At 37.5% G+C, this 26,171-nt stretch overlaps 1 protein-coding gene across 2 annotated transcripts; it reads left to right on the top strand.

The window, feature by feature from the left end:
* The first annotated feature begins 81 nt into the window (after window positions 1–81).
* Nrx-IV (neurexin-4) lies at window positions 82–25,220 on the top strand. 2 transcript variants are annotated; one of them, XM_076115117.1, is made up of 25 exons: window positions 82–286; window positions 559–672; window positions 5,242–5,438; window positions 6,098–6,239; window positions 7,194–7,397; window positions 7,814–7,980; window positions 8,537–8,713; window positions 9,188–9,349; window positions 9,867–10,083; window positions 10,620–10,764; window positions 11,215–11,321; window positions 11,695–11,820; window positions 12,242–12,445; window positions 13,636–13,809; window positions 14,847–14,984; window positions 15,334–15,470; window positions 15,861–16,012; window positions 17,072–17,268; window positions 17,747–17,887; window positions 18,342–18,521; window positions 18,930–19,063; window positions 19,420–19,630; window positions 20,289–20,426; window positions 20,790–20,881; window positions 21,180–25,220. In XM_076115117.1, exons 1-25 carry the CDS (start codon window positions 220–222, stop codon window positions 21,276–21,278), a joined length of 3,822 nt encoding a protein of 1,273 aa, XP_075971232.1. In that variant the 5' UTR covers window positions 82–219; the 3' UTR covers window positions 21,279–25,220. The 2 variants fall into 2 exon arrangements, with proteins under 2 accessions (XP_075971232.1, XP_075971231.1); XM_076115116.1 differs by lacking the exon at window positions 5,242–5,438 and adding an exon at window positions 2,852–3,048 and having other exon boundaries at window positions 83–286.
* The last annotated feature ends 951 nt before the right edge of the window (window positions 25,221–26,171 follow it).

Below are 26,171 nucleotides of genomic sequence, written 5' to 3'. Positions count from 1 at the left end.
ACGTCATTGGCGGAATTGGTTTTTGTGTCACAAATAAACCAATGAGAATCCATTATACGCAAGTCAACTGTCAATAGAGTTTGACGAAACATACTTGGGTGTTGTCCGGCTTGATGATTGTAACAACGCTAACGTAATGATCAAACAGTTTTATTTGATTTTCTGACTGATACAATACGTTTACAATACTAGTACCGATTATAAAATAACTATGAAATTATGATGAGTGGTTTCGTGTATTATTTCTTTGTTTTGCTTAGCTATAGCATTACAAATTCTGATGCAGGTTAGTTTAACGATTATTTTCATTCATGGTTTAGTTTACTTTTTGTGTAATATTCAATTAAATGCACATGTATTTTCAAACTTTTCATGAATATTATGACAGGAAAACTATTAACGTAACTTATCGTGATGCCTTTTCAATACTGTAACATGTCCTCGACATTGTTTACTTCGTTACAAGTTCTCTCAACCATAAAAAGCAGTGTGCCAAGAGTTATTTTCGTGTAGTAAAATGACTAATTGCATAAATAATTGAATGTATTGTTATTTCAGACTCTGTAAGATATTACTACGACTATGAATGTAACGAACCTTTGGTCGTGAATGCTAAGTTGACCGCTACATCGAGTTTAAGAGAGAGGGGACCGGAGAATGCTAAGTTATATGGTGAGTGGGTGCTGATCATGCTATTCAAATACTCTGGCCAATAGTTTATGTATACAGCCTTTGACCTTGAGCTGTGGCTAATTGAGTCTAGCCTATCATAGACCTTTTACAATAGCACCACCTTCAATAAGATTGCCAGTCAGTTTTATTTAGTTTTGACTAGTATTGATAGGATAAAACAGTGACACTTTGTGCACTTCACTGTAAAGAATAACATGTAATCTGAAGCTAAGCAATTCTTTACATATGTGGTGAAATTGGCTTTTAGTTACACTTTTTTTTATGTACAAAGGTGTGTATTGTAACTGTTGGCCAGAATATATATCTTAGTTTGTTACAAGGCATTATAAAGGGTATATTTTTATTTCATTTATTTTTCCAAGCATTTGTTTCCTTTTATGTTTTTTTGCATTGAATGTTTTAGAGAGTGAACATTCTGAATGGAAGTTTATCATACAAAGCTTTTTTATTGTTACATTTATTTTTGTCCAATATATAGAGATTTCATTCATTGCAATTTTGTAGGCTATATCTTATATTTATAGAACATAAGTCATTTTATCATGCCTTTATTGCACTCAGGGCCTTGACTGGTTCATCACAAGTTCATTGAACCCACACTACATTATGTACTAGCTCAGAAACATAGGTCTGTTTTATGAAAGCAAGTAGACTTTACCCAAAATAAAGATTTTCTCAATTTTTAAATATATTATGTATGAATATGTACTGTTCTGAGAATACTTGCCTACCATAAAATGGGTCCTCAGTCTAAATAAAATGTTATGAATCAGTATTTTGTATATACGCTGGAGAATGTTGTAGGAAATGACTCAATAAATTATGTTAAAAGATGTTTTACTCTCATTTTTTATTTGGGGATGACTTCATGCCATTATTTTTGCATGTTTGTGTGTTTTTGTAAGCCATTTGGTTGCCAGAAATTTTATTTCGCTTCTTAACCTGTGAATCGCAAAAAAATAAATGAAAAGAAGACTAAAAGTAACAGGATTCATTCATCTGCAGGTCCGAAATCAGTTTAAAACTATTTATAACTGGACCTCAGTCATACCAAAAAGACAAATATTTAACACAATGCCAGGAACTAATATCAGATGGGCGTTTAATGCCACGGAATGGAAGCCTACTATGGAGGAAATAACAGATGCCTCAAGTTTTATTCAGATGGAAGAGAAGCAGCGGATAGATAGATTTGTGTTCCAGGATGACGCGAAATCCTCGCTTGTCGGACGTTTAATGCTTAGGAAGTTTGTTCACGATACAAGTTTAATGCCATATGAGGAAATACGATTCAGCAGAGATGTTAAAGGCAAGCCGATACTCGCGGCCGCTGGGGACGCGCCGGTGACATTTAACGTATCTCATCAAGGAGATTATGTAGTCCTAGCTGGTAATACAGATCACAGCATCGGTATCGACGTCATGAAAATAGAACCCCCTGTTAATAAGAACATTCCAGAATTCTTTCGTATCATGACGCGGCAGTTCTCCCCCCACGAATGGGCGACAATACGCAGCTTTCCCACGGAATCGGAACAGATTGCGTGTTTCTACCGTATTTGGTGTCTAAAAGAGAGTTATGTGAAGAACACGGGGTTCGGTATTACCGTCCCTATGATCGAAATAAGTTTTTCGATTAGCACACGCAAGTTGGAGGTGGGGAAGATCGTGACTGATACGGTTTTATATGAGAGGAACGTTTTGAAAAAGGACTATGTTTTTGAGGAAACATTACTGGATAATAGCCATGCGGTCGCGGTTTCATTGAAAGTTGGTGAAAACGCGCAACCTGAGCCAACACCATTCACTTTCCTGACTTACGAAGACGTGGTAAAAGACGCTAAGCCATTACATGAACCGGATTACCACTTCGGTACAGATTTTATGGAGAAACAAATAAAACACTATAAGGTTTAAATGGGTTACTAAGGAATCTCGAATTATAGTTACGAGTTCGTTTTATCGTTCTGTTACAAATAGGTGTATGGGGCTTTTGATTTATATAGATTTTACGTAGGTTTAGGGATACTATATATTGTTACTTCATTCAAATAAACGAATTATAAAGTATGGAAATTATTATTTTGAACTAACAAACTGACCTATTAACAAACATCAGCGAATGAATAAAGAGAGACGAATTTTCCGTATCGAAAAGGTTTGAACGCTTGGACGGCGTCGGAGAATGATTTCGACCAGCAGTTGGTAATAGACCTGGGTAGTGTGAAGAATATTACGAGGGTGGCTACCCAGGGTCGAGCACATTCCCAAGAGTTCGTCCAGGAGTACCATATAAGCTATGGTTCGAATGGTCTCGACTATGTGCAGTACAAAGCTGCAGGTGGCGAAGTGAAGGTAAAACTCAAACTCTAAATTACGACTAACAGGTTGAGAGGTGGGTTTGCATGTGTTTCAAGCTTATTTACTTTTTGTTTTAGTTTGGTAGTAAGCTTTTGTTTTGTAGATTACGTTTTTTTTAATGGGGTATTAGAAGGGTTATTTAATAATCACAACTTCTTTTAATCATTAGTTTCTTTTGAGGACATATTTGATTAACTACTTAAAAGACAATATTTTTTTACTATCATGAGATTGTTCTTAAGATCGGAGTTGAAGGTCTTCAGAGTTCAAAACGTCTAGAGGTTGGCTAGGATTAGCGATAACTTCAGTCATAAATCAAATCTCAAGGCTTTCGAAGTGGGGAGACGCTCAGTCTAATTTCAAGTAATAAAGATTTAATGTATTGTTCAAGCGAAGAAAAATGTATTAAGAAGATATTAATTCATTTTTCGATATTTTACTGATGACTACGTAACATTTTCATACGTGTTACATAGGCATAGGCATATAATAAAAAAAATAAAAAATATGATAGGGTAAAGAACACAAGGTTGGGTATAAAATATTCAAAACAAAAAACACTCTTTTTACGCCAAATACGCTTATGTTTGGCTCCGTTCGTAATATTTTATAGCGTAAATATAAGGGGGTTTATCTCATACATAATTTTGGAGTATTATTAAGACGATGTCGTATTAAGACATAATACGCACTGAGTGCGACTTTCTGAGTAGACATCGGTGCGAAGCAAAAGAAATTTTGCTAGATTAAGTAGGTACTAAACATCCAAACTTTCGCATTCATGATATTAGTAGGTATATATAGATTTAACATAAATTACGTTAATATTATTTTAAGCTCTACCATGAAACGACGACGACGAGTGTAGATATGTATGAAGTCAATAGCTTTTGTATAAATTATGACTGATTTACCTTGAAAAGTGTACGGGGAGTATTGACCGCTTATCATTCAAGAGAGCGTCCCTGAGATATAATAAACAGTAGGTAAAGTTATGTAGTAGCAGCTTCTAGACGCAATTGAGGGCTACATGAATGACTGACACTACATTCACCAAGTGAAATGTTCAGTCGCGCTATTGTGTGTCCTATTTAACCACCAAAGTTTATTCATAAGTTGAACACTGGGATTGGATATTCAGAATGGTATCTTTGATGAACCAGGCGCGTAGATTTTAAAAACTACAGTATAATCTATCAGTTACTGACAGTACCATCTATTTAATAGAAATTGTAAGCGTCAAATATGTCCTCAAAAAACACAATTAGAAGCAAAATTTTATGTCTAATTCTACCTACTATCATAATCTATTCTGCTATACCAGTAAATACTAAATTCTAACTTTTCAACCATCAACTTTCCAATATCAAATACCTATAGGTGAACAAAAGTCTGAATGTGAATTGCTTTGCATTTATAGGAAGTCGTGTCATTGAACGCATACATTGACTTGACCCTTTGACCTTTCATTCATTATAATGTACAGTAATAACCCCACATTCCAAAGTTTTAGTTAAAATTTCAATTATTCGAACATGTGACCTGCATATAGACTGTTTTACGAACTCTAACTAAATTAGTTACGTAAAAAGGAATGTGTTATGAAAATATTTGATATGTTGAAGAAAATATGTCCTAGAAACCTAAATACAGCTTGCAGTCTAGACAAAATAACGATTCTTGGGTAGAAGAAAGTATTCTAAAAGTCAACTTTAACGCTCATGTTTATTTCCCATGAAATATGTAAATTTTTTGAAACGAAACTATCGGTTATCCACTATAGTTTGTAATTCGATAGCCTGTTGTGGTGTAGTCTTACTATTTGATATCCTCTTGGTATATCAAGTATTCAAGTACCCAGTGTACTATTTACCTAATTAATAAGTTTGTTCCATTTCCATTTGATGTATGGATGTGAATGAGGCCTGGTATCCATGTAGGAAGGCCATGGTAAAGATCACACCAAGACATCAGTCAGTCATCTTGCCTACCTCTATGAAAAAAAGGCGGAATATTTTGTATGTATGTACTTATGTTCCATTTACACTATCATAACAAAGTTCAGAAACCTGCTACATATACTTTCCTCTATCTTGATAGTCCAAAAATCGGGATTACTACTGTAACTAACACCAAGCAGTTCACATTCAGACCCCAGCACATACTAACATTAAAATAACGGTGAAGGGACCTCAGCATGGACGGCACAGGAGAGCTCGTACTACCAGCACCTGACGGTGAATCTGAACAAACGCAAGGAGTTGCGCGGCATCGCCACCAGGGGGCGGTATGCCACCGATGAGTATGTCACGGAGTATATGCTCCAGTATTCTGATGATGGAGAGAGTTGGAGGCCGGTTACTTATTCTGATGGGTTCACGCAGGTTGGTAGTGTTCTAAAGGTTCTTTATGGGTAATACTTTTCACATTAATTCATTTTTTAAGACTTAAAGGCAACTGCTCCATTAACAATACGTCTTGAGTCTCAGGGGCTTTTAGAGACACGTTACAAACGGTCATTAAGTATATTAAAGTTATACCAGAACCAAAATTTACTTATTTACTATGTCGATCACACAAATATTTGTTTCTGAAATTGACATCTTCAAAAATGGCATTAAAATGTTCAGAAACTAGGTTTCTTAAATGTTTCCTTTCGCCATTGAAGAATATTCGCAGATGAAAGTATGCTTTAATACCATACAAAATCTAGGAGCAATTATTAGCAGTTTGATCTTAGATTTTATTCTACCTAAATTGCAACATTTTTATAGAACAGCTCACATTTAAACGGGAAGAAAAGTATATAAATATCAACATCTGTCAGCATCCAGTACTCAGAAAGCACTAAAATCTCCATAAATCACGTACCCACTTACGTCTTTATCGTCATAAAACACTTATTTATAGAACATGGGGAAATCATCTTCAGGTTTTCAAAACATTTGTAAAAGACACAAACATTATCCATATACAAAGGGCATTCAGTTTTCAAAGGAAAATCACTTTTATTTACTTAATAATAGAGGTTACATTTCCATAGATGTTCGAAGGCAACCACGATGGGAATACGATACAGAAGAACGAATTCGAAGTGCCTATCATAGCTCAGTATATACGCATAAACCCTATGAGATGGCGCGACAAGATCTCTATGAGAGTGGAAGTCTATGGATGCGATTATGGTACGTATGGTTAAAGAAATAAAAATCATTATTACTTAACAGTCTACTTGAGTAGCAATCAAATCAACTACCCTTTTATATCGAAATCTTACTATTATAGAAAATTTGGCATATATTATGACGTCACAGAGCTAGAAAAATACCTTGTTATATAGGCAGAATATAGCTCGGCAGAAGACATTATGTTTCGTATTTTTTAATGATATTATGTCATTAGCATCAAAATAGCTTAGTTAAAAGTGCAGGGTTTATTAAATGGGTAGGGTAATTCATGTTATAGTTCATATTTACAGGCGCATATGGATCAAATTTGTTTAATGGTATCATTTGGTAAATTAATGGGTGCGTCTTTTATTATAGTCATCGTATGGTACTACTATTGTTGTACTGTATACTGCTTTTAAGTGATTAAAATGTACTGTATACTGCTTTTAAGCTGTAAACATGATTTTCTATGGGCAGATATATTGTAGTTCGACGTCACTTTTGGTGATTGAGATTTATTGCACTCTAAGTGCTTTTGCACACTTTGTTTGATCTCTATATCATTCCAAGGTTAACAGGAAATGCGTTGAGCGTTTCAAATTGATTGGAAGAAATTGCCTTTGCCACACATTTCAGGCTTTGTTTATATTAATTATGTTCAGGATATATCATTTCAAATACGGAAATGGTTATGAATATTAAAAGCTTTTAATTTATTCACTAGTTACAGATATTGGATAGTAATAACTAAACAAACTTAGTAATAAGTAAAACGGGACCGTTTTACCCTCAGGTTACAGAATCCAAAAAACGAATAGAAAATTTTAAAGTAATCCGAAACTTTATATCGGCTATGGTGACGAAGAAGATTTGAGTACGGATATCCGGAAGTTTCGGTTATGGTCAAATACGGCTTGGTAAAAAAATATATTTTCATAGCATATTTTCAATGAATTAAAATTTTTACAGTGGCAGACACCCTCTACTTCAACGGTTCCTCATTAGTCAAGATGGACCTCCTCCGGGACCCAATATCGGCGTCCCGGGAGGTGATCCGCTTCAGATTCAAGACCAGTGCAGCATCAGGCGCTTTGATGTACTCCCGCGGAACGCAGGGAGACTACCTAGCGTTGCAGCTGAGGGATAATAGGCTGGTGCTTAATATTGACTTGGGTAAGTGAAAGAACAAAAGTACACACATTTTACAATATAGCCACCTATATTGTCTTTGTGGAACGATTTCCTATCGCTAGACTATCGACCACCGAGTAAGTATCGAGAAATTTTGTATGAAAACTCATCAGCGCAATCTATAGATAGAAATTAAAAAACATTTCTTAATAATATATTCCTTAAGAATAGTTCGTACTACAGTACTAACTGTGCAAGTATTGTAATCTATGACAGACACTGTATTCTGAGTGCACGTACGTATCCGTACACGTATAAATTGCATATGACTGAGAAAGTAATGCATTCTATTTAAGACGGTGCACGCAAAGATTATATTTTTTTAGACTGCACAGGAACCTAAATACCCGTATATGATGACACAACTGCATTCAAAATATAATATTATTCCCCTCCAGGCTCAAGAACATCCACATCGCTGTCAGTAGGCAGTCTTCTGGACGACAACATCTGGCACGACGTGGTGATCTCGCGCAACAGACGCGAGGTGATCTTCTCCGTGGACCGCGTCATCGTGCAGGACAGGATCAAGGGGGAGTTCTCTAGGCTTAATCTTAATAGAGCTGTGAGTACATGTATATGTATGCAGTTATAATACATTAATGTGAACAATGTTAGTCTTCAGTTTAACGTTAATTGTATAGATATACAGTTACAATGAATGTGAACGTTTATATTAAATTTATCGTGAAATTAGCCATTAAGACCAGTTTTTCATCTAAGAAGTAGAAGTTGGGTAGGTGAAGAGGTTAGAAGTTGGGTAATTAATGAATCCCAAAAGGATCAACTGTTTAAAGCGATACTAAAATTGTAGAACCATATTGCTGGAGTGTTCCTTCTCTCACTAAGGTTTAGTGTCTGTCACAGTGGTTATGGTAGTCATTCACTGCCAGCATAATTTCGTTGTTATAACCGTATTTACACAGAAAACTAGGTAAGAATTAGGAAAGTATACAGCATTGAATTAAAGGAAATACTAGAAATGTCAATTAGTTACACTTTTTCTTTTTCCAAAGATATTAACTCACAGTGGATTACTCAAAAGTCATGATTTTAGTTTTTCTTATTTGCCATGGTATTTGTGACATTATTATAATAGAAATAAATATTCCTTGTTACAGTTCTACATCGGCGGCGTGCCCAACTTCCAAGAAGGTCTAGTAGTGAACCAGAACTTCACCGGCTGTATTGAGAACATGTACCTGAACGCGACCAACGTGATACAAGACCTGAGACTAGGATACGAGTCGGGAGAACCTTTCAAGTTCCAGAAAGTTAACACGCTTTATGCTTGCCCGGTGAGAATTTAATTGTAGTTTTATATATTATAGTCATTGAGGCGCTCATAGCCAGTTGCGCTCACCAGTCGGTAAACGATCAGTGGGTTAAGCAACCCTTGGCGCCTTCAATCTATAGATGGGTGACCGCATAGTGGTATTTGAACTGAGCGTCTTGGTGCTTCGGAGGGCACGTAAATAGTCGGACCCGGTTGTTGTCTAATAAGATGTTGAACAGTCGTTAAGCCATGTCAAAGGCCTTTTGGGCGGCTTGAACAACTTTGACACTAGGTTGACCTCTAACCATACGACAGAATGAATATAGTCAGACATAAATGCTTGAGTGGCAAGTGCTTTTAATTAAATTATGTTTTATTCAAACCATTTAATATTGACACCATTAACTATTAAATGAAGCTGAAAAATCTTTCAATCACAAGTTTCACTTTAGGATCCATCAATAATCTCAAGAAATAACTGAATCTTTACTTGCAGGAACCACCAGTAGTGCCTATAACGTTCCTCAAGGAAGGATCCTACGCTAAACTGAAGGGTTACTCCGGCGGGAACACTCTCAACATCTCCTTAGAGTTCAGGACATATGAAAACCATGGACTGCTTATATTCCACAAGTTTAACACTGAAGGACATGTTAAGGTAAGAAGAATTCGTTTGATATGACACTTTTATGTTTGCTGCTTCATTGAGAATTTGCATCAACATTTTTCGATTCAGTTGCGAACTTATAGGCGTATATGCGTGCACTTACTCACGCGTATACCGACGTTATGAGTACGTTTGCTCATAAATATTGAAGTAAAAAAAATTTAAGACTAAGCAGTAATAGCATTTTAAAAAAATGTAATACTGATAATGCATCTCCTTCATTACTCAGTAAAGTTTACTGTGCTCTATAGTTGTGGGTTTGATTCCCACGCGGAACAAATATTTGAGACAAAAAATACTGATTTTGTGCGTTACCTGATGATTCTTGTATAAAGAGAGAAAAAACATACATAAAAAAAATCCTCTAGGACATGAAAGCAATTTTACATTTGTTGTAAATTTTTTTTGAACAAAACAAAGCAAACACCCAAGGCAAACATCAAGGCAATATTTGAAGTAAAGATCTATCTATTTTCTGTACATAATAAATTTGTTATCATTCTCCCAGGTGTACATAGAAGAAGGTCGTGTGAAAGTCGAGCTAGAAATCCCAGGGTCTCCGAAGGTCAAGCTGGACAATTACGCGGAGGAGTTCAACGACGGACGCTGGCACGCGCTCATGCTGACCATGGCCACTGATACCCTGACCTTAGCAGTAGACTACCGACCTGTTAAGACTACTAAGAAGTTGAGGTTTATGACTGGCAGCTATTATCTTATTGCTGGTGAGTAATTGCCATTGGAAAGTAGTCTTGAATTTAATCTAAAAGTAGCTATAGCCTAATCGCCTAGACAGCGAAATTACGATCGAGCACCTGCAGCCCAAATGGACGATCGAATAGTCTTTGGGTTGGAAACTCATTTATTGCCCTACAGAAGTGAACCCTATTCTAATGCAAGCTTTAAGCTTGGCTGGATGGTTAATTGGGATCTTTCTTAAAATGTTTGAATTTAAAACATGATTTAGGTTAATTTATCGATCGATTATTTTATTTAATAACGTGCATTTGTTTGTTATAAACATGGCCAGAAACACTTACCCTAATAGCAGACCTCAAAATTACCAAAAATATATATGAGTTAACTCATGGATTCGATTACGGCAAGAAAAAAAACTTAAAACACCACTAATTGTCAAAATGTTTGTACAAGTTCTCGCGACATGAAAATTTGAGAGACGACGATAATCGTAGTGTGGAATTTAAAAAAAATATTTCATATAGTCCTATCTTGATAGTAATACACATTTGTTGTCCCACAGGTGGTAAGGCCCCTCCCCGCGGTTTCATCGGGTGTATGCGTAAGATCGCAGTAGACGGTAACTACCGACAACCGACTGACTGGAAGAAGGAAGAGTACTGCTGTCAGAACGAAGTCGTGTTCGATGCTTGTCAGATGATTGATAGGTATGTACCAGTATACGGTTCTACCTTTGTCGCCTTGAGATGCGTCTACGCTAGAGGAGCTGAGCACGAGCCGAGCACTAATTTTGTAGTGTGGTCTGACTTAAGAGTCTCAAACGAGCACGTTTTTAGAAATGTATGGTCGGTCCTCCTAGCGTAGAAGCAGCTTAATGTAATTATTCAAACTGACTCCATAAAATTGTATGAAAAACTGTGGCATTAACATAATTGATGCGTGAATGATTTGGCCTGAATCTTCGAGTCGGCGCTATTTGTTCTATGTTTTAATCTTTTAAAATTGTTATAGGTTAACTAAACAAATCAAGTGATGGTATTTAAAAAAAATGCAGTAGCTAGACAAAAGACATATTTATTCAGATTTTATTCAATAGTTTACGCAGACGAATATGAAGTGTAATCAGGTTTGTAATAAGTTTGTATTGTTCGTGTCAGATGCAACCCGAACCCGTGTGAGCACGGCGGCGTGTGCACGCAGACGGCGGACGAGTTCTCCTGCAACTGCCAGGGCACCGGCTACGCGGGCGCCGTGTGCCATACTTGTGAGTGTCTTGTAGTCTTTACCTACCACTATGGAAAAAGGCGGGATTTTATGTATGTATTACATACTAGAAATATACCATATGGTCGGTAAAAAAATTGTATATTCCTATTCCTTTACGACACGGAAGTATTATGTATGTGGCATATATACACTTTCTGACCTTGATTGATATGTTTGAAGATTTTATTAGCAAAATAAAAATTACACTCGCTTACCGCCGTTTTCATAAAATGCAGTTATCCTTCGGGAGTTTGCATTGCGTAGAAGCCATGCAACGGGAAAACATCATCGTTACATATCTATCTAAATTATTCGTGTTATACATAATACAAAACAACAAATTTAATGTTTATATTGTGTTTTGTCACTAGCCATCCACCCGCTGTCGTGTCAAGCGTACAAGAACGTACAAGCAGTGTCTCGCTCGGCGGAGATCTACATCGACGTGGACGGCTCCGGACCTTTGGCAGCCTTCCCCGTCACCTGCGAGTTTTATTGTAAGTCACGTATTTTTAAAACTGGTTGTTTATACCAAATGTTATTATACAGTACATTTTCGAACTAGTTACTCTATAACACAATAATAATACTATTGTGCTAAAAGTCTAGTAAGTAATTATTATATAGCCAAATGGCCCTTGAAACAAATATATTATTATGTGTGATTATTTCACATTTTAAATTGGTCGCATCTGCTCCCCGCGACGCTAAATATTTGTAGTACAATTTGAAAAAAAAACTACCTTTGTGTTTATTAATTTATGCCTGCAACGCTGCTTCCACTTCCTATTTTAGCAAGTAAGCTTATTTTTCGAAAGCACCACTGTGATGACCTCCAATAATTATTTTTATTCTGAGCCACAAATCTCTTTAAAAACTGTATTATTCAGCATTCTAAAATACATCTTTCCTCCTTAGCGGACGGCCGCATAATGACAGCGGTCCAGCACTCGTCATCTCAGAACACGGTGGTGGACGGGTACCAGGAGCCGGGCAGCTTCCGCCAGGACATCATTTACGACGCCAGCCGCCAGCAGCTGGAGGCTCTGCTCAACCGCTCCACATCCTGCATGCAACATCTTGAGTATATGTGCAAACATTCCCGGCTGCTCAACTCACCTAGTAAGTGTAGCTTTTTAGAATAACTAGGTCGGAATTATGTTGTGTTCTTTAAGGATGTTACCACACTAATCGATCTATGGTAGAATGGATAGTCGATGTCGATCGATAGTTTCTACCAGACCAGTCGAACAATTTAATCTTAAAAAGAAAACTCCCGCACTAAGAATTGCTCTTGTACCGCGGAGACTTTTACAAATAATAGCAACCGACACAAAGTGTAACCAGACCTGAAACTTTTATTTTGGATCGTACAAGTAATTGTTTGTGGATCGCACAAATAATTGTTAATTGGGAATCGAGCCCACGACCTCCCAAAGCAGTGGTATCGGCATGACGACCTAAATCACTAAGCCAAGGAGGCAATCAAATTATGTTAGAGTGGGTAAGTCGACGTCGATGAAGCTGCTTGAGCTCCCCATGTCACCCGGTGTTTCATTAGTCGACTGGTATCCGTTTAATTAAAGCTAACTCGACCTATTTCAACGATCGAGCGATTGGTCTGGTAACACTAAATAGCTCTGTGGTTTAAATTGTTGTGTTATGTGATTGTCAATTGCAGCTGGTTTAGCTTAGCTTAGTTAATGTCGAAATTAAGTCAGGTCTTAGGTTTAGCTACGCATGCCGAGGTTGATTAATGGATGGGTCACCATTTCATACATAAACAGGTCCGCTTGTTTCGGAAGGCACGTTAAAATGTAACCCACATTTTACCCGGCTGTCGTTATCAAAGATCTTTTTACCAGCTTTCAGAAGCTTAAAGGTCATACAACCAGTCTTATTGAGGAGTATTGAGCTGTGATCTAGGTTACTCGGTTGTAGAGGTCTGATAGGCTGTCGCTTCATGTAAACTGCTGGTATCCAGCTACATCTGGTAAGATTGGGAGCCGACTTCGACATAGTTAGAAGAAAGTTTCGGCTGATGATGGTGCTTGAAATAACAAAGTTTAGGTCGCAGTCCTTCGTGCCTCGGAGATAACGTAACGGCTGCTACACACAGTGCCGGCGGCGTGGGCGCAGCTTGAGCCGCGTGTGACGGCGGGTTACGCGACTTGCGCGAGCGATTGATTTGAGCATTTCACAGCTCTGCGCGGCATGTGTAGCATCCATAAGATCGTCGATTCAAATATGGGAGGATATTAGGTGTTATAATTGTTAGATTTTATTCAAGTTTGACTAATACGTTTTATTAGGCGAGGAGTCGTCGTTCCACCCGTTCGCGTGGTGGGTGTCCCGCGCGGGACAGCGCATGGACTACTGGGCCGGCGCCACGCCCGGCAGCCGCATGTGCCAGTGCGGCGTGCTGGGCGCCTGCGCCGACCCCACCAAGTGGTGCAACTGTGACGCAGAGCACGCCAGGCCTGATGGTGAGTGCCATATACACATATACACATATACACTAACAGCGCATGGACTACTGGGCCGGCGCCACGCCCGGCAGCCGCATGTGCCAGTGCGGCGTGCTGGGCGCCTGCGCCGACCCCACCAAGTGGTGCAACTGTGACGCAGAGCACGCCAGGCCTGATGGTGAGTGCCATATACACATATACACATATACACTAACAGCGCATGGACTACTGGGCCGGCGCCACGCCCGGCAGCCGCATGTGCCAGTGCGGCGTGCTGGGCGCCTGCGCCGACCCCACCAAGTGGTGCAACTGTGACGCAGAGCACGCCAGGCCTGATGGTGAGTGCCATATACACATATACACATATACACTAACAGCGCATGGACTACTGGGCCGGCGCCACGCCCGGCAGCCGCATGTGCCAGTGCGGCGTGCTGGGCGCCTGCGCCGACCCCACCAAGTGGTGCAACTGTGACGCAGAGCACGCCAGGCCTGATGGTGAGTGCCATATACACATATACACATATACACTAACAGCGCATGGACTACTGGGCCGGCGCCACGCCCGGCAGCCGCATGTGCCAGTGCGGCGTGCTGGGCGCCTGCGCCGACCCCACCAAGTGGTGCAACTGTGACGCAGAGCACGCCAGGCCTGATGGTGAGTGCAGAGTGCCATACACGGTATATGCCGTGGTATGGGGTGACAACTGGGAATACAAGTAGGAACTTGTATTCCCAGTTGTCACCCCGGGGGACAGTGTTATAGGGAACAACTGGGAGTCGAAAGTGTCGATAGACAAAATAATCATTTTTAAGACGTATTTTTGTTATAAAAAAAATAAACAACTTCCATTTCCAAGTAAGACGTTTCTTCTTGAATTTTGTAATTGGTTCAAAACTAAGAAATCCTTCATAGTAAACCGTGTGATCTTAGATACTATCTATTGATTGATACATACTCATAACCAGATTTTACAAAACTCAGTCTCTAAACCAAGCGTTTTTGGCATTAAATCATTCAATTACATATTTTAACAAATGTATGTGTTATTTAGAATTCCAAGTGGACGGTGGTGAGATCACAGAGAAGGAATTCTTACCCGTCAAACAGCTGCGCTTTGGTGACACGGGCTCACATCTCGACGAGAAAGAAGGACGGTACACACTCGGACCTCTGCTGTGTGAGGGAGACGGTAAGAACAATTTACAATAATATATTTGTGACTCTATACAATCTACATTGTAGACAAATGACTATGAGATGCATATTTAATTATAGAAATTCCTAACTAAAGTATGTACACTTTGTTTTGAAAGACCCTATATTCTCGTAAACCCAGTTTCCTATACATTCCACACTTGTTTGCAAAGCGTAAACTGTCTTTTACTCTCAAAAGTTGGACTATGTCTCTATAAAATTACATTTGCTCGTTTTTAGTACCACCCAGTAGATTTTTGAATGTTCTCGCAAAATAAAAATACATTTTAAACTAGCGTTACCTTTTAAACAAACCAAGATCTTACTACTTTAATGTTTTACAGATCTATTCAGTAACGCAGTAACGTTCCGTATTTCGGACGCTATCATAACACTACCGATGTTCGACCTCGGCCACAGTGGCGACATCTACTTCGAGTTCAAGACTACCAGGGAAAATGCTGTGCTTTTACATTCTAAGGTAAGAAGGAACAATTTGTGTTTCTAAATTAATTGATTTGATTTAAATGATTTTTTAGTATTGAATAAGGCTTTTTTAAATTATTCTTTCCGCTGTTAATGCGGTCTCGTCTACAAGCTGTGATTATGACAGTGATTATCCTATATATGACATTGATTGTGACCATGATCATGATAATCATGATTGTAATTACGATTAAGATTGTGACTGTTATTATGATTGAACTTTATTCACAATTCTAATCGAAAGACCAAAGTCAAAAATAACATTTTTAAACTGAACAGCATTTAAACTGTCAACAACGCGTATAATGGACGCATTAAAGCACCAGAGATTATTTTAACACCACATTTGGCCAACATAAAGCAACATTGTATTGATTGTCCGCAGGGTCCTCAAGACTACATAAAGCTGTCAATAATCGGTGGAGATCAGCTGCAGTTCCAGTTCCAAGTGGGTGACACTCCGCTCGGCGTGTCTGTGGAGACTAGCAACAGACTGGCCGATAATAACTGGCATTCTGTCTCTATTGAGAGGAACAGGTAAGCTTGTAACAATAAATCCTGGTGAATGGTTATCTATACTAATATTATAAAGCTGAAGTTTGTTTGTTTGATTGTTTAATTGTTTGATTGTTCGATTTATTGTTTGTTTGTTTGTTGGTTTGAACGCGCTAATCTCGGGAACTACTGTTTCGATTTGAAAAATTCTTTCAGTGTTAGATAGCTCATTTATTGAGGAAGGCTATATGCTATATATCATCACGCTACTACCAATAGGAGCAGAGTACCAGTGAAAAATGTTACAAAAACGGGGAAAATTATGATTTTCTTATGTGACGCAAGCGAAGTTGCGCGGGTCAGCTAGTTATCTATACTAATATTATAAAGCTGAAGAGTTTGTTTGTTTGAACGCGCTAATCTCAGGAAGGTTATAGGCTATATCTCATCACGCTACGACCAATAGGAGCAGAGTAGCAATAAAAAATGTTACAAAAACAGGGAAAGTTTTGACCCATTCTCTCTTATGCGCAAGCGAAGTTGCGCGGGTCAGCTAGTATTAGATAATTTGTCTAGGTAGCTTTTTTACCCATTTCATAGACAGTCTATGTCTATGAAATGGGTAAATAAGCTACCATTGCATCAGAAGGTCGTGGGTTTTATTCCCACTCGGCACAATTATTTGTGCGGTCCACAAATAATTGGTTTGTATATTTGGTTGTACTTTGTGTCCGTTGTATGTAAAAGTCCCCGTGGCATAAGAGAAATTATTAGTGCGGGAGTTGCCTTTAAAAAAAAGTTGTTTTACAAAGATGTATTGCGTTACCAAGCGATAGTGAGACTTTATAAAACTAATAAGGATACATTATGAACGTTAAGTTTGTGACGGTGCTGTGGCACATGCAATTTCTGAATTTAACCTGTGCATTTTTAGTCGTATTCTTTTGTACCCTGTAAGATAGGTTACGTGCGTATACGTATACCTTTTTTCACGAACATACGATACTAGTTGAGTTTGATGTTGCCATTAAATAGGCGTTTAGGAATAGGGGAATAGTTGTTACAAAAATAACTCAAATTCAAACCTATCCCCCCTCGCAGGAAGGAAGCCCGCGTGGTGGTGGACGGCGCGCTGAAGAACGAGATCCGCACGGCCAAGGAGCCGGTGCGGGCCCTGGCGCTGACCACGGGGCTGGCGCTGGGCGCGGCGCTGGACCGCAAGGACGGCTTCGTGGGCTGCATGCGCGCGCTGCTGCTCAACGGACGACCCGTCGACCTGCGCGCCTATGCCCGGAGAGGTGCCTACTTAAAACTGTTCAATCTTTGACCATAACACTGGAAATGTAGGATAGCGAAGGAACACAGTTGCACTGTTTTCAGATGTTGCGTTGCACTTACGCTATGACAGTGTTCACAAAAAACGCATTTTAAAATGCGTGTTCGTGTTAATTCCTGTATTCTATTATACATTAAACATGCAACGCGAGAGTTTAAAAGTTATGAGTGTTCACAATATGTAGTTGGTAATACTAAGCTGTTTGTCACTTTCTGACAACTGTCTCATCGTCGCACCCAAGTTTGATGATTCTTTCTGATAACTAAAATATGGATTTACCATAGTTTTACAATTCCACAACTTAATAATAAAACATTAAAAAGCTTACATTAAAAAAAGAATACTCCAAAATATTTTAAGTAACAGAGATAATACGATTAATTTACCCTTCAATCAATTTGAACCCACTTTGTTAATATTTACATTTTCCCTCCCGCCAGGAATGTACGGTATATCCGAAGGATGCGTGGGCAAGTGCTCGTCGTCTCCGTGCTTGAACAACGGCACGTGCTTGGAGGGGTACGACTCCTACAACTGCGACTGTCGCTGGACCGCCTTCAAGGGACCCATCTGTGCTGATGGTAAGCAGACAGTAGATTACTTGAAAACATTTCACAATGCACATGTTCTTCAAAATGTTTGACCCTAATCTGGATACTTACTGTCAATAGAAGTTTTTAAATCAATAAAACTAAGACAATTTTTGCTCTGACTACTGATTCAAACCTATTATGATTTCGGTTAGCGCTGCACTTGCATTCACCATCGTTTAGCCACAAATATACTCTAAATAAAATTAAAGCATCACCATCAGCAATCTAAATTAAAGCATTATTACTATTGAAAATACGGAAAAATCCATTTTAATACAGAAGAGCCACTTTTTTATTTAAGTTCATTTCTGTCTTTACTATTGTTTTGGTCAAGCGTGAACCTTACTTAACAAAATAACATTATTTTTATGTGAAATTATTATCTGCTGACAACATTTTTAAACAAAAATTTTTCAAAATTACCCCGTGTTTTTTCCCATAGAAATCGGCGTGAACCTTCGTCCGAACTCGATCATAAAGTACGACTTCCTGGGCTCGTGGCGCTCCACCATCGCGGAGAAGATCCGCGTCGGCTTCACCACCACCAACCCCAAGGGATTCCTGCTTGGATTCTACTCTAACATCTCGGGAGAATATCTTACACTCATGGTCTCCAACTCCGGTAAGTAGTCATATTTTTTAGATACTAATATCGCTTACGTCTTCTTGTTGTATGGTTAGTGGTCACAGTTGCTCAAGCCGCCTGGTAGGCCTTTTATCGACGGCTGTTTGTTGCTTTACCTTTTTCCTTATTTTTAGGAAAAAAATAACCGAGACCGACCTTTTACGTCCCCTCCGAAGCTCGGAGACGCCCAAATCAGAAACCACTGAGCGTCTTGGAATTGTGCTCGGTTACATTATATATTTTCATCAGACTCATCGCATAAGTCATACTAAACTGTGAATATCGATAGTACTATAAACTATCGCTTGTTATTTGGTATATTACATGAAAATAGTAATTAATGATAAGAACAATGTTCACCTTTGCTTCTTTCAAAGGTTTCTTAATGATAAAATTCTTTCACAGGTCATTTACGAGTTATATTTGACTTCGGTTTCGAACGGCGTGAGATCATCTTCAAAGGCAAGCATTTCGCGCTGGGACAGTATCACGATATCAGACTGTCGAGAAAGAATAGCGGCGCTACTATGGTTTTACAGGTATGTCTTTTACATAGTTTTTCAACCAGGTTGGTTGTCCCTTTAGTTATATTAAATTCAGCTTTTATCATTATTTATTTAATTATACAGCCTTTAGTTAAATTTGATTAAACTTTTATCAGTTTCATAGGATTTAAACACTACTTTTGCCTAAACATATTATGTTATAGGTGTTGCCAAACAACGTTAACACATGTAATTGATTCCAAGCAAGCCTAAAAGTCATTAGTTTCAAATTTAAAGTTTTTCACGTTGCATTCTTAAACAGTCTTTCTTGCAAAGTGATTTGACTTGTACAATATTACTCTACATGTAAGAGGCTATATCTCAACATACTCAAATATATTTCTTCATAGGTGGATAACTACGAAACGCAAGAATTCTCATTCGACATCAAAGACTCAGCGGACGCGCAGTTCAACAACATCCAGTACATGTACATAGGACGGAACGAGAGCATGAACGAAGGGTTCGTGGGGTGCGTGAGTCGCGTCGAGTTTGACGACATATACCCGCTCAAGTTACTGTTCCAGCAGGACCCGCCACCTAATGTTAGGAGTTTGGGAGGTAAGGCTCTTTAAGGTCTTAAGTGTTTTAATGTAGTTGTATTTTATGAGGTTTTTTTAACTGAAGGCTGCTTTACGCTCAATCAAAAGTATGTCGGCTTCCCTTCGCAAATTATCCATTTTACCTTTTTCTACAAAGAAGTAAATGTTTAATTTGTTGGATGATTTAAACTTGGTATATAAAGGACATGCATATCTCATTAGATATGCACATTCTTTATATGCCAAGTTAAAATTAATCTATACTAATATAATAAAGCTGAAGAGTTTGTTTGTTTGTTTGTTTGAACGCGCTAATCTCAGGAACTACTGGTCCGATTTGAAAAATTATTTCATTGTTAGATAGCCCATTTATCGAGGAAGGCTATAGGCTATATAACATCACGCTACGGTCATTAGGAGCGGAGTAGCAACGAAAAATGTTACAAAAACGGGGAAAATTTTGACCCATTCTCTTAGGTGACGCAAGCGAAGTTGCGCGGGTCAGTTATTCTTTATAAACCTTTATCATCGTAAAGGTCGCCATTATGAAGTTTTATTGTCCTCGGTACGAAAGTAATTTGGCCTGGTTAAAAAACCTATGGATTCTTAACACCATAAATGAATAACGAAAGTAGAAACGTAAAAAAGTAGATTTAATATATACCATTTACCTCCAGGTGGTGTCCTGAACGAGGACTTCTGCGGCGTGGAGCCGGTGACGCACCCCCCAGAGCCGCTGGAGACCCGCCCGCCGCCCGACGTGGACCTGCAGCACGAGCTCGACTACCACAAGACTGACGAGGCCATACTGGGCAGTATGTATCCCTTTATTTATACCTGAGTTCTTACCACTGTTTGGACCGTCCCTACGGGCTATGAAAGTATTATAACACTACTAGCTGCGGTGCGTGAAAAGATTTAGTTAGTTCAAGTTATAAACTACCTGTGTACTAAATTTTATCAGAATCTGTTAGTAGTTATTGCGTGATTGAGACAAGTATGCGTTCGAATATTCATTATATATTATATATTTCTGCACTATAAACAGTCTCCTTCACAGACAGGCTGGTTTCAATGAAACTGGTAACCAGTAACTGATTATTATCGGTAGTAGGACATTATGAATTTGGGAATCAACTTGAGAATTGTGATTTTTATCAATATTTTTGTATTTGCAGCTGTGTTGGCGTTCATATTCCTGCTATTGATCGTGGTGGCTATCGTATTGGTGCGAGCGTTATCACGACACAAGGGAGAATATCTTACACAGGTCAGTTTTACTTTCATTATTGTATATGTATCGAAATTAATATTTATGTTCTATAAGTTAACGATTACAGCAGGTATTTTATACAACATTAACTTATGAATTGATTATAATACATTGGTTACTTGGTTTTTAAAAAAATAGGACTTCCATACATTTATTAAAAAAACCGTATTATTTCGTTTCATAATTAAAATCTAAATGAGTTTTATAGATATGTCTTGTCTAAATCGTGTTAAAAAGTGTTTTAGGAGCATATAATTTATGTATAAGTTTTAAATGTAAATATGTGTTGTCGCAGGAGGAGCGCGGCGCGGACGGCGCGGCGGACCCCGACGCGGCCGCGCTGGCCGCCGCCACCGGCCCGCGCGTCACCAAGCGCAGGGAGTTCTTTATATAGAACACATACACATGTATGTAAAATGAGTATATCACACTATATTCTATACCTCTACGACTTGAATATCTATTAACATGAGTGTCCTGTAAATACAGGTACGTACAGTCAACTGTAGCTTTCTTTCGTCATGGCAACTTTACTTTCACATTATTTAATTACAAATATGTTCTAGTTTAATGATAAAGTGCTTATAAACCAAGACTTTCCATTAAAAATATTTTTTGTTAGCCTGTATTGTCCCACGGATGGGTAAAGGCTTCCCCCATTTTTAAAAGGAATGACTTATGTTAAATTCTAAATTATACATATTTTTCTGTTGGTCAAGTTAACATTACAAAGTAAAAGTACCACAGTTGATGGTATACAAAAAATATGAGGTAAATTCCAACAGTAAAATTTTCAAAATCAATTTATACGCTAACAAGTAAACCTAAATCAAAAGCGTAATTTTCCAAAAATGTTTAAAAAAGAAACATCATTAAATAAAAATGTCATCATTATATTATAAAAATTCAATCGATAAGTATAAATATTGCAATATAAAGTAAAATTATGTACAAATGTTCGCAAGCGCAGCTGACCATTAAATCAATTAGTTATTATTTTGAAACCAGTTTAACAAATCCAATGACAATATAAAATATTCCTCCCACAGTCGCATAGACTAAAAACACTGTAAACCTTCTTACTATAAACAAACATACAAACTTTTCTTTTAAAATACACTTCCACACTAATTCTGACATAGATACAGTAAATATATAAAACAAGCTCATATCTTAACTCTGCCAGTGAGAAGAAAAGGAAAAACCCTTGAATTACGAATGATATATTAATGAGAAAATTAGGGACTTTTAATACCGTGAGCTCGTTATTCTATACAGTATTAATGCCCGGTTTCTAAGGCACATTTATCGGTAGTTCATCTTTTCAAACTGTCATGATTATTTGAGCTTGAACACTATTGAATAGATAAACTACTGCTAAATGTACCTCAGAAACAGGGTAAGAGATGTATTATGAAAAAATAAAATAGTTCGTCGATCATTGACCCTCGGTGCTCATGTGTGAAAGTATTAATGAATTACAAGCAGATACATGGACACATCAGTTAAAACTTAAAATCAAATCATTTATTCATGTTGGTCAAATGTTGACACTTATGATAGTTAATGATATAGAGAGTGAATTTACCGCCAGTTCGGAAGGTAGGGCCAATGAGAAGCGCTGGCAAGCCCTCTTTAAAATGATGAACTCAAGAAAAAGCTCTGAATTTTTTTGTGCGTAAGTAAACTACGTTCATAGTCTCCTTACTAAATTAACTTTATATATTTGCTGTATCAATATATCTGCATTTACTTTCTTACCAAAGCACAAATCTATAAGACTTTATACCTATTCTTTCATCCGTAAGCCAAATATCCTTCAATACATCTATCCCTAAAGCTGTGAATTATATTTTCAAAACTCCCAGTATTCAGCCATGTTCCATTCTAAATTTTCTCCCACGAAGTGCCATTTGGCTACTTGCTACTATCACTAGCTTCAAGCATTTATAATATCTCATATCTATAGAATATATACATGACTATTACATGAATCTCTTATAAAAGATCTTCAAAATATTATTGTAAAAGGTATTTTTTAGTTACCACACTCTAGTTCACCCATTGATGTATGTATACCTAAAAAAAGCATTTTTTTTAATAATTGGAGTGTGGTAATACTGTACTTTACTTTTTTACCCTAATGCGTAAAGGAGGGTAATGTTTTCATTGATATTAATTTTACAAATTAAATTCGGGCTTTGTCCATAAAATAGTAGGTATCTAAAATAAAATTAACGGCGGTGATTTGCGTTACTAAAAAGACGACTTGACATTTTTTTGTCTCTTTTCATCCTCAGTATTATCACTATCTCTATCTCTGTCACGCAAAACGCCGCTAGAGATTATAACGCCCATATTGTAATGAGTATCTTCCATGAGACATGTATATTTAAATAAATATCATCATATATTTTCACACATTAGGATAGTTTGATATAGATCACTCGCTAAGTACGCCGAATCATGATTCGCTTTATCAATAAGGTTTATGCGATTACTTTTAACTATGATGTCGAATTAAAACTATAGTAAAAATAGCATAATTCGAAAAGGGCATATGTCTTGACCTTGTATTGCGAGATATGCCCTTTCCGAATCTAGTTATTCCATTGTTTCAGGCAGGTCAATAAAAAGCCTTTTGGCTTGAACAACTTTGACACTAGTTGATTGTTTAGAAGAAGAAAAAAGCATTGCTTCTTTACAATTCGATCTTTTAAGATCTCTTTCTAAATATTAACGTCTGCAAAATTATGACGTCATTATAGCATCCGACCAATAGTTGAATCTGGCGTTGTTGGTAAAAGTAGTCGTATTAAAAAAAAGCCTAAGCGTCGACTTGAGTGGGAAAATGAAAGAAATTGCAATTTAGAAGATAACTAGAATATAAGATTTAGTTACTGTCAAAAGAAAAACCAAATATGAGAAACATTAAAGTGTCAATGAAAATTGTATCTTAAGATGATGAATGCAAGGTCTATATTCTAAAGTTACGGAAAAAATAGAAATTTCTTTGCTTATCCCCTCAAGTCGATATTAAATACAAACTAGAAATAAGAATAAAATTAAGTTCTTTATAATTTTATAACATTTATTGACATAGAACTTTATTTAGACTGCTTACTTTATAAGCCAATAGGATATTATTATTTTAAGACAACAAATCAAACATGTTTGGATGTATAATTTCTTTAATTTTTAGTTCCGTCCAAAAAAGATCTTTTTGTTACTTAAAAAAACGATGTGATTTTTTTCATTTCGCATTAATTTCTCATTATTATTGTAAAATGAAGTGTGTATTTAATTTATGTATTATTTACGATAAGACTATACACCGCCATCTAGTGGTAAGAAAGTGCAAATCTCGAAAGTTCCGATTATGTAATCGTCATTGCTTTTGGAATGTTGTAAGGAAGTGATGTCATATAAACGGTGTTTTCCCAGTAGTCGTCTTTAACACTGTCTCCCGAGGTGACAACTCAGAATTTTCTACCCACTAGTCACTTGGGTGATAAATTTTACTAAGCCACGAGCTCCTAAGTGTTCCCGTATATAAGACAAAATAATTGCTGATTATATTTGTTCCTTTTAAGTTTAAACTCTTTTTAAAAGAGAAGATACTTTACTCAAAAATGGTCTGAAATCTGATCTGGAATGTCACGCAGGTGACAAGTGAGAAGAAAATTCCTAGTTGTCACCCCGAGGACAGGGCCAGAGGGGCATTCGGGAATATACCGTATAAAGGATGTGACATCACGATTGTAATATTAATTTAGATAGCGTGTGCTCTAGTTATGTACTGACCGAATGTGGACTGGCGTCGTGTCAACTGTGAGGAAAACTTGTAAAGTTTTGTACTGGATAGATAGAACAATGAGATTATGCGGTTGATGTGATTAGACTGTAGTCGTGTGATTGGATGTCACTACATTGTAGGAACTACTTACATAAAGTTACGGCTTTTTTCTTATGGGAGGAAGTTACCAATACTTCGTGAATTAGTTTCTTCATCAGATTTTTATTATTCGTTTCGTGAATGACTTATGTTGCCTGTTGTTTAACCTAACTGATTAGTATTTTGTGATTTCTGGCATTAAACCTCTTATTTATCAATACACGTAAAAGTAAGAATAATTCCAAAAAAATATCTCTCTCGGTAGCTTCAATGGCGTGATATCCAGTCACACATGTTGTGCGTTAAACTAAGGTGTTTGTGCCTTAATTATCCATAACTGAGCCATGGCACATAGAGTTAATTGTCACTGAGTAGTGTGTTCGTACTAGAGTTTTTATTTTACTACTTCGATATCACGAATAAACAATTTTCCACAAATTACTGAAGTGTTTTAATTTATCATCCTTTCAATAGATGCTTAGTTATTTTGCAGACAGGTTTACATTGGCTTTTCCCCGTATTTAGGTATTTATTAAAATACATGAATTAAAGTAAGTTCATGCTCTATGTTTATCTAACACCCAGAACCTGCTTCGTAAACAAAGAATGCCATAAATCGCTTACGTTTATACAAATATCTAGAAGCCATAAAAGCTTGTCTTCCGTGGGTATAATATTATTTTGGTATTATGAGGACAAGCTATCCTTATAATAATATTCTATACCATCTGATTCTGCGGAGGCTGTTGCACCATTATTGAAGTGCAATGGATTGTACTCGGTAATCTTATAAAGTCAAAGCAAATAAAATACTTTACCATGCATTCCTTCGATTCCATGAAGTCTACCGAGAGTAAGGAATATCTCTACAGCATTCCCCAACTGTGGCAACAATATACGTACATTTAAGTGGTTTCCCCCAGCCGTTAGCAGCTCACCCTGGTCCAGTAACCCAGTAACATGCACTAGTGTGGAGTGGAGCACCGCCGCTAAAAGGTGTGGAGTGGGCGCGCGTGCTCGCCGACGTGTATCGACGTTTCAGCCCCATCGACCTCCTAGAGGTGTGCTTCATGTGAGAATCATAGGGGTGGGAATGTGTCGATAAGTAAAATTTATCAAAGGGTTTTTTTAGTTTGCGTTGTCTGGCATAATTGGTTTGCAGTTAACCTTATTTTTTTAGTTTGATTGGTTAAACTGTATAGCAGGCAAGTATAGTAAAAAATGTGTAGTCAATGAGCTCTGCCTTCGTGTGAGAAATATATAAATAATTCTCACACGAAGGCAGAGCTCATTGACTTCTATGGGAAAATGAAGAAGCTGGGAAAAAAGTATTTTTACGTTGTAAAAGTAGGTTTTAAAATATTTTTAGTAGCAGAAATGTACCCGTATGCA

The sequence above is a fragment of the Anticarsia gemmatalis genome, chromosome 6 (genome assembly GCF_050436995.1).
Source record: "Anticarsia gemmatalis isolate Benzon Research Colony breed Stoneville strain chromosome 6, ilAntGemm2 primary, whole genome shotgun sequence".
NCBI classification, from domain to species: domain Eukaryota; kingdom Metazoa; phylum Arthropoda; class Insecta; order Lepidoptera; family Erebidae; genus Anticarsia; species Anticarsia gemmatalis.
This window is presented reverse-complemented; position numbering and strand designations above follow the sequence as displayed.

Coding starts and splice junctions, on each gene's coding strand:
- Nrx-IV (XM_076115117.1), top strand. CDS start 220: ATGATGAGTGGTTTCGTGTATTATTTCTTTGTTTTGCTTAGCTATAGC. Junction 10,765..11,214: donor GCTTGTCAGATGATTGATAG/GTATGTACCAGT, acceptor TGTTCGTGTCAG/ATGCAACCCGAACCCGTGTG. Junction 15,471..15,860: donor CTGTGCTTTTACATTCTAAG/GTAAGAAGGAAC, acceptor GATTGTCCGCAG/GGTCCTCAAGACTACATAAA.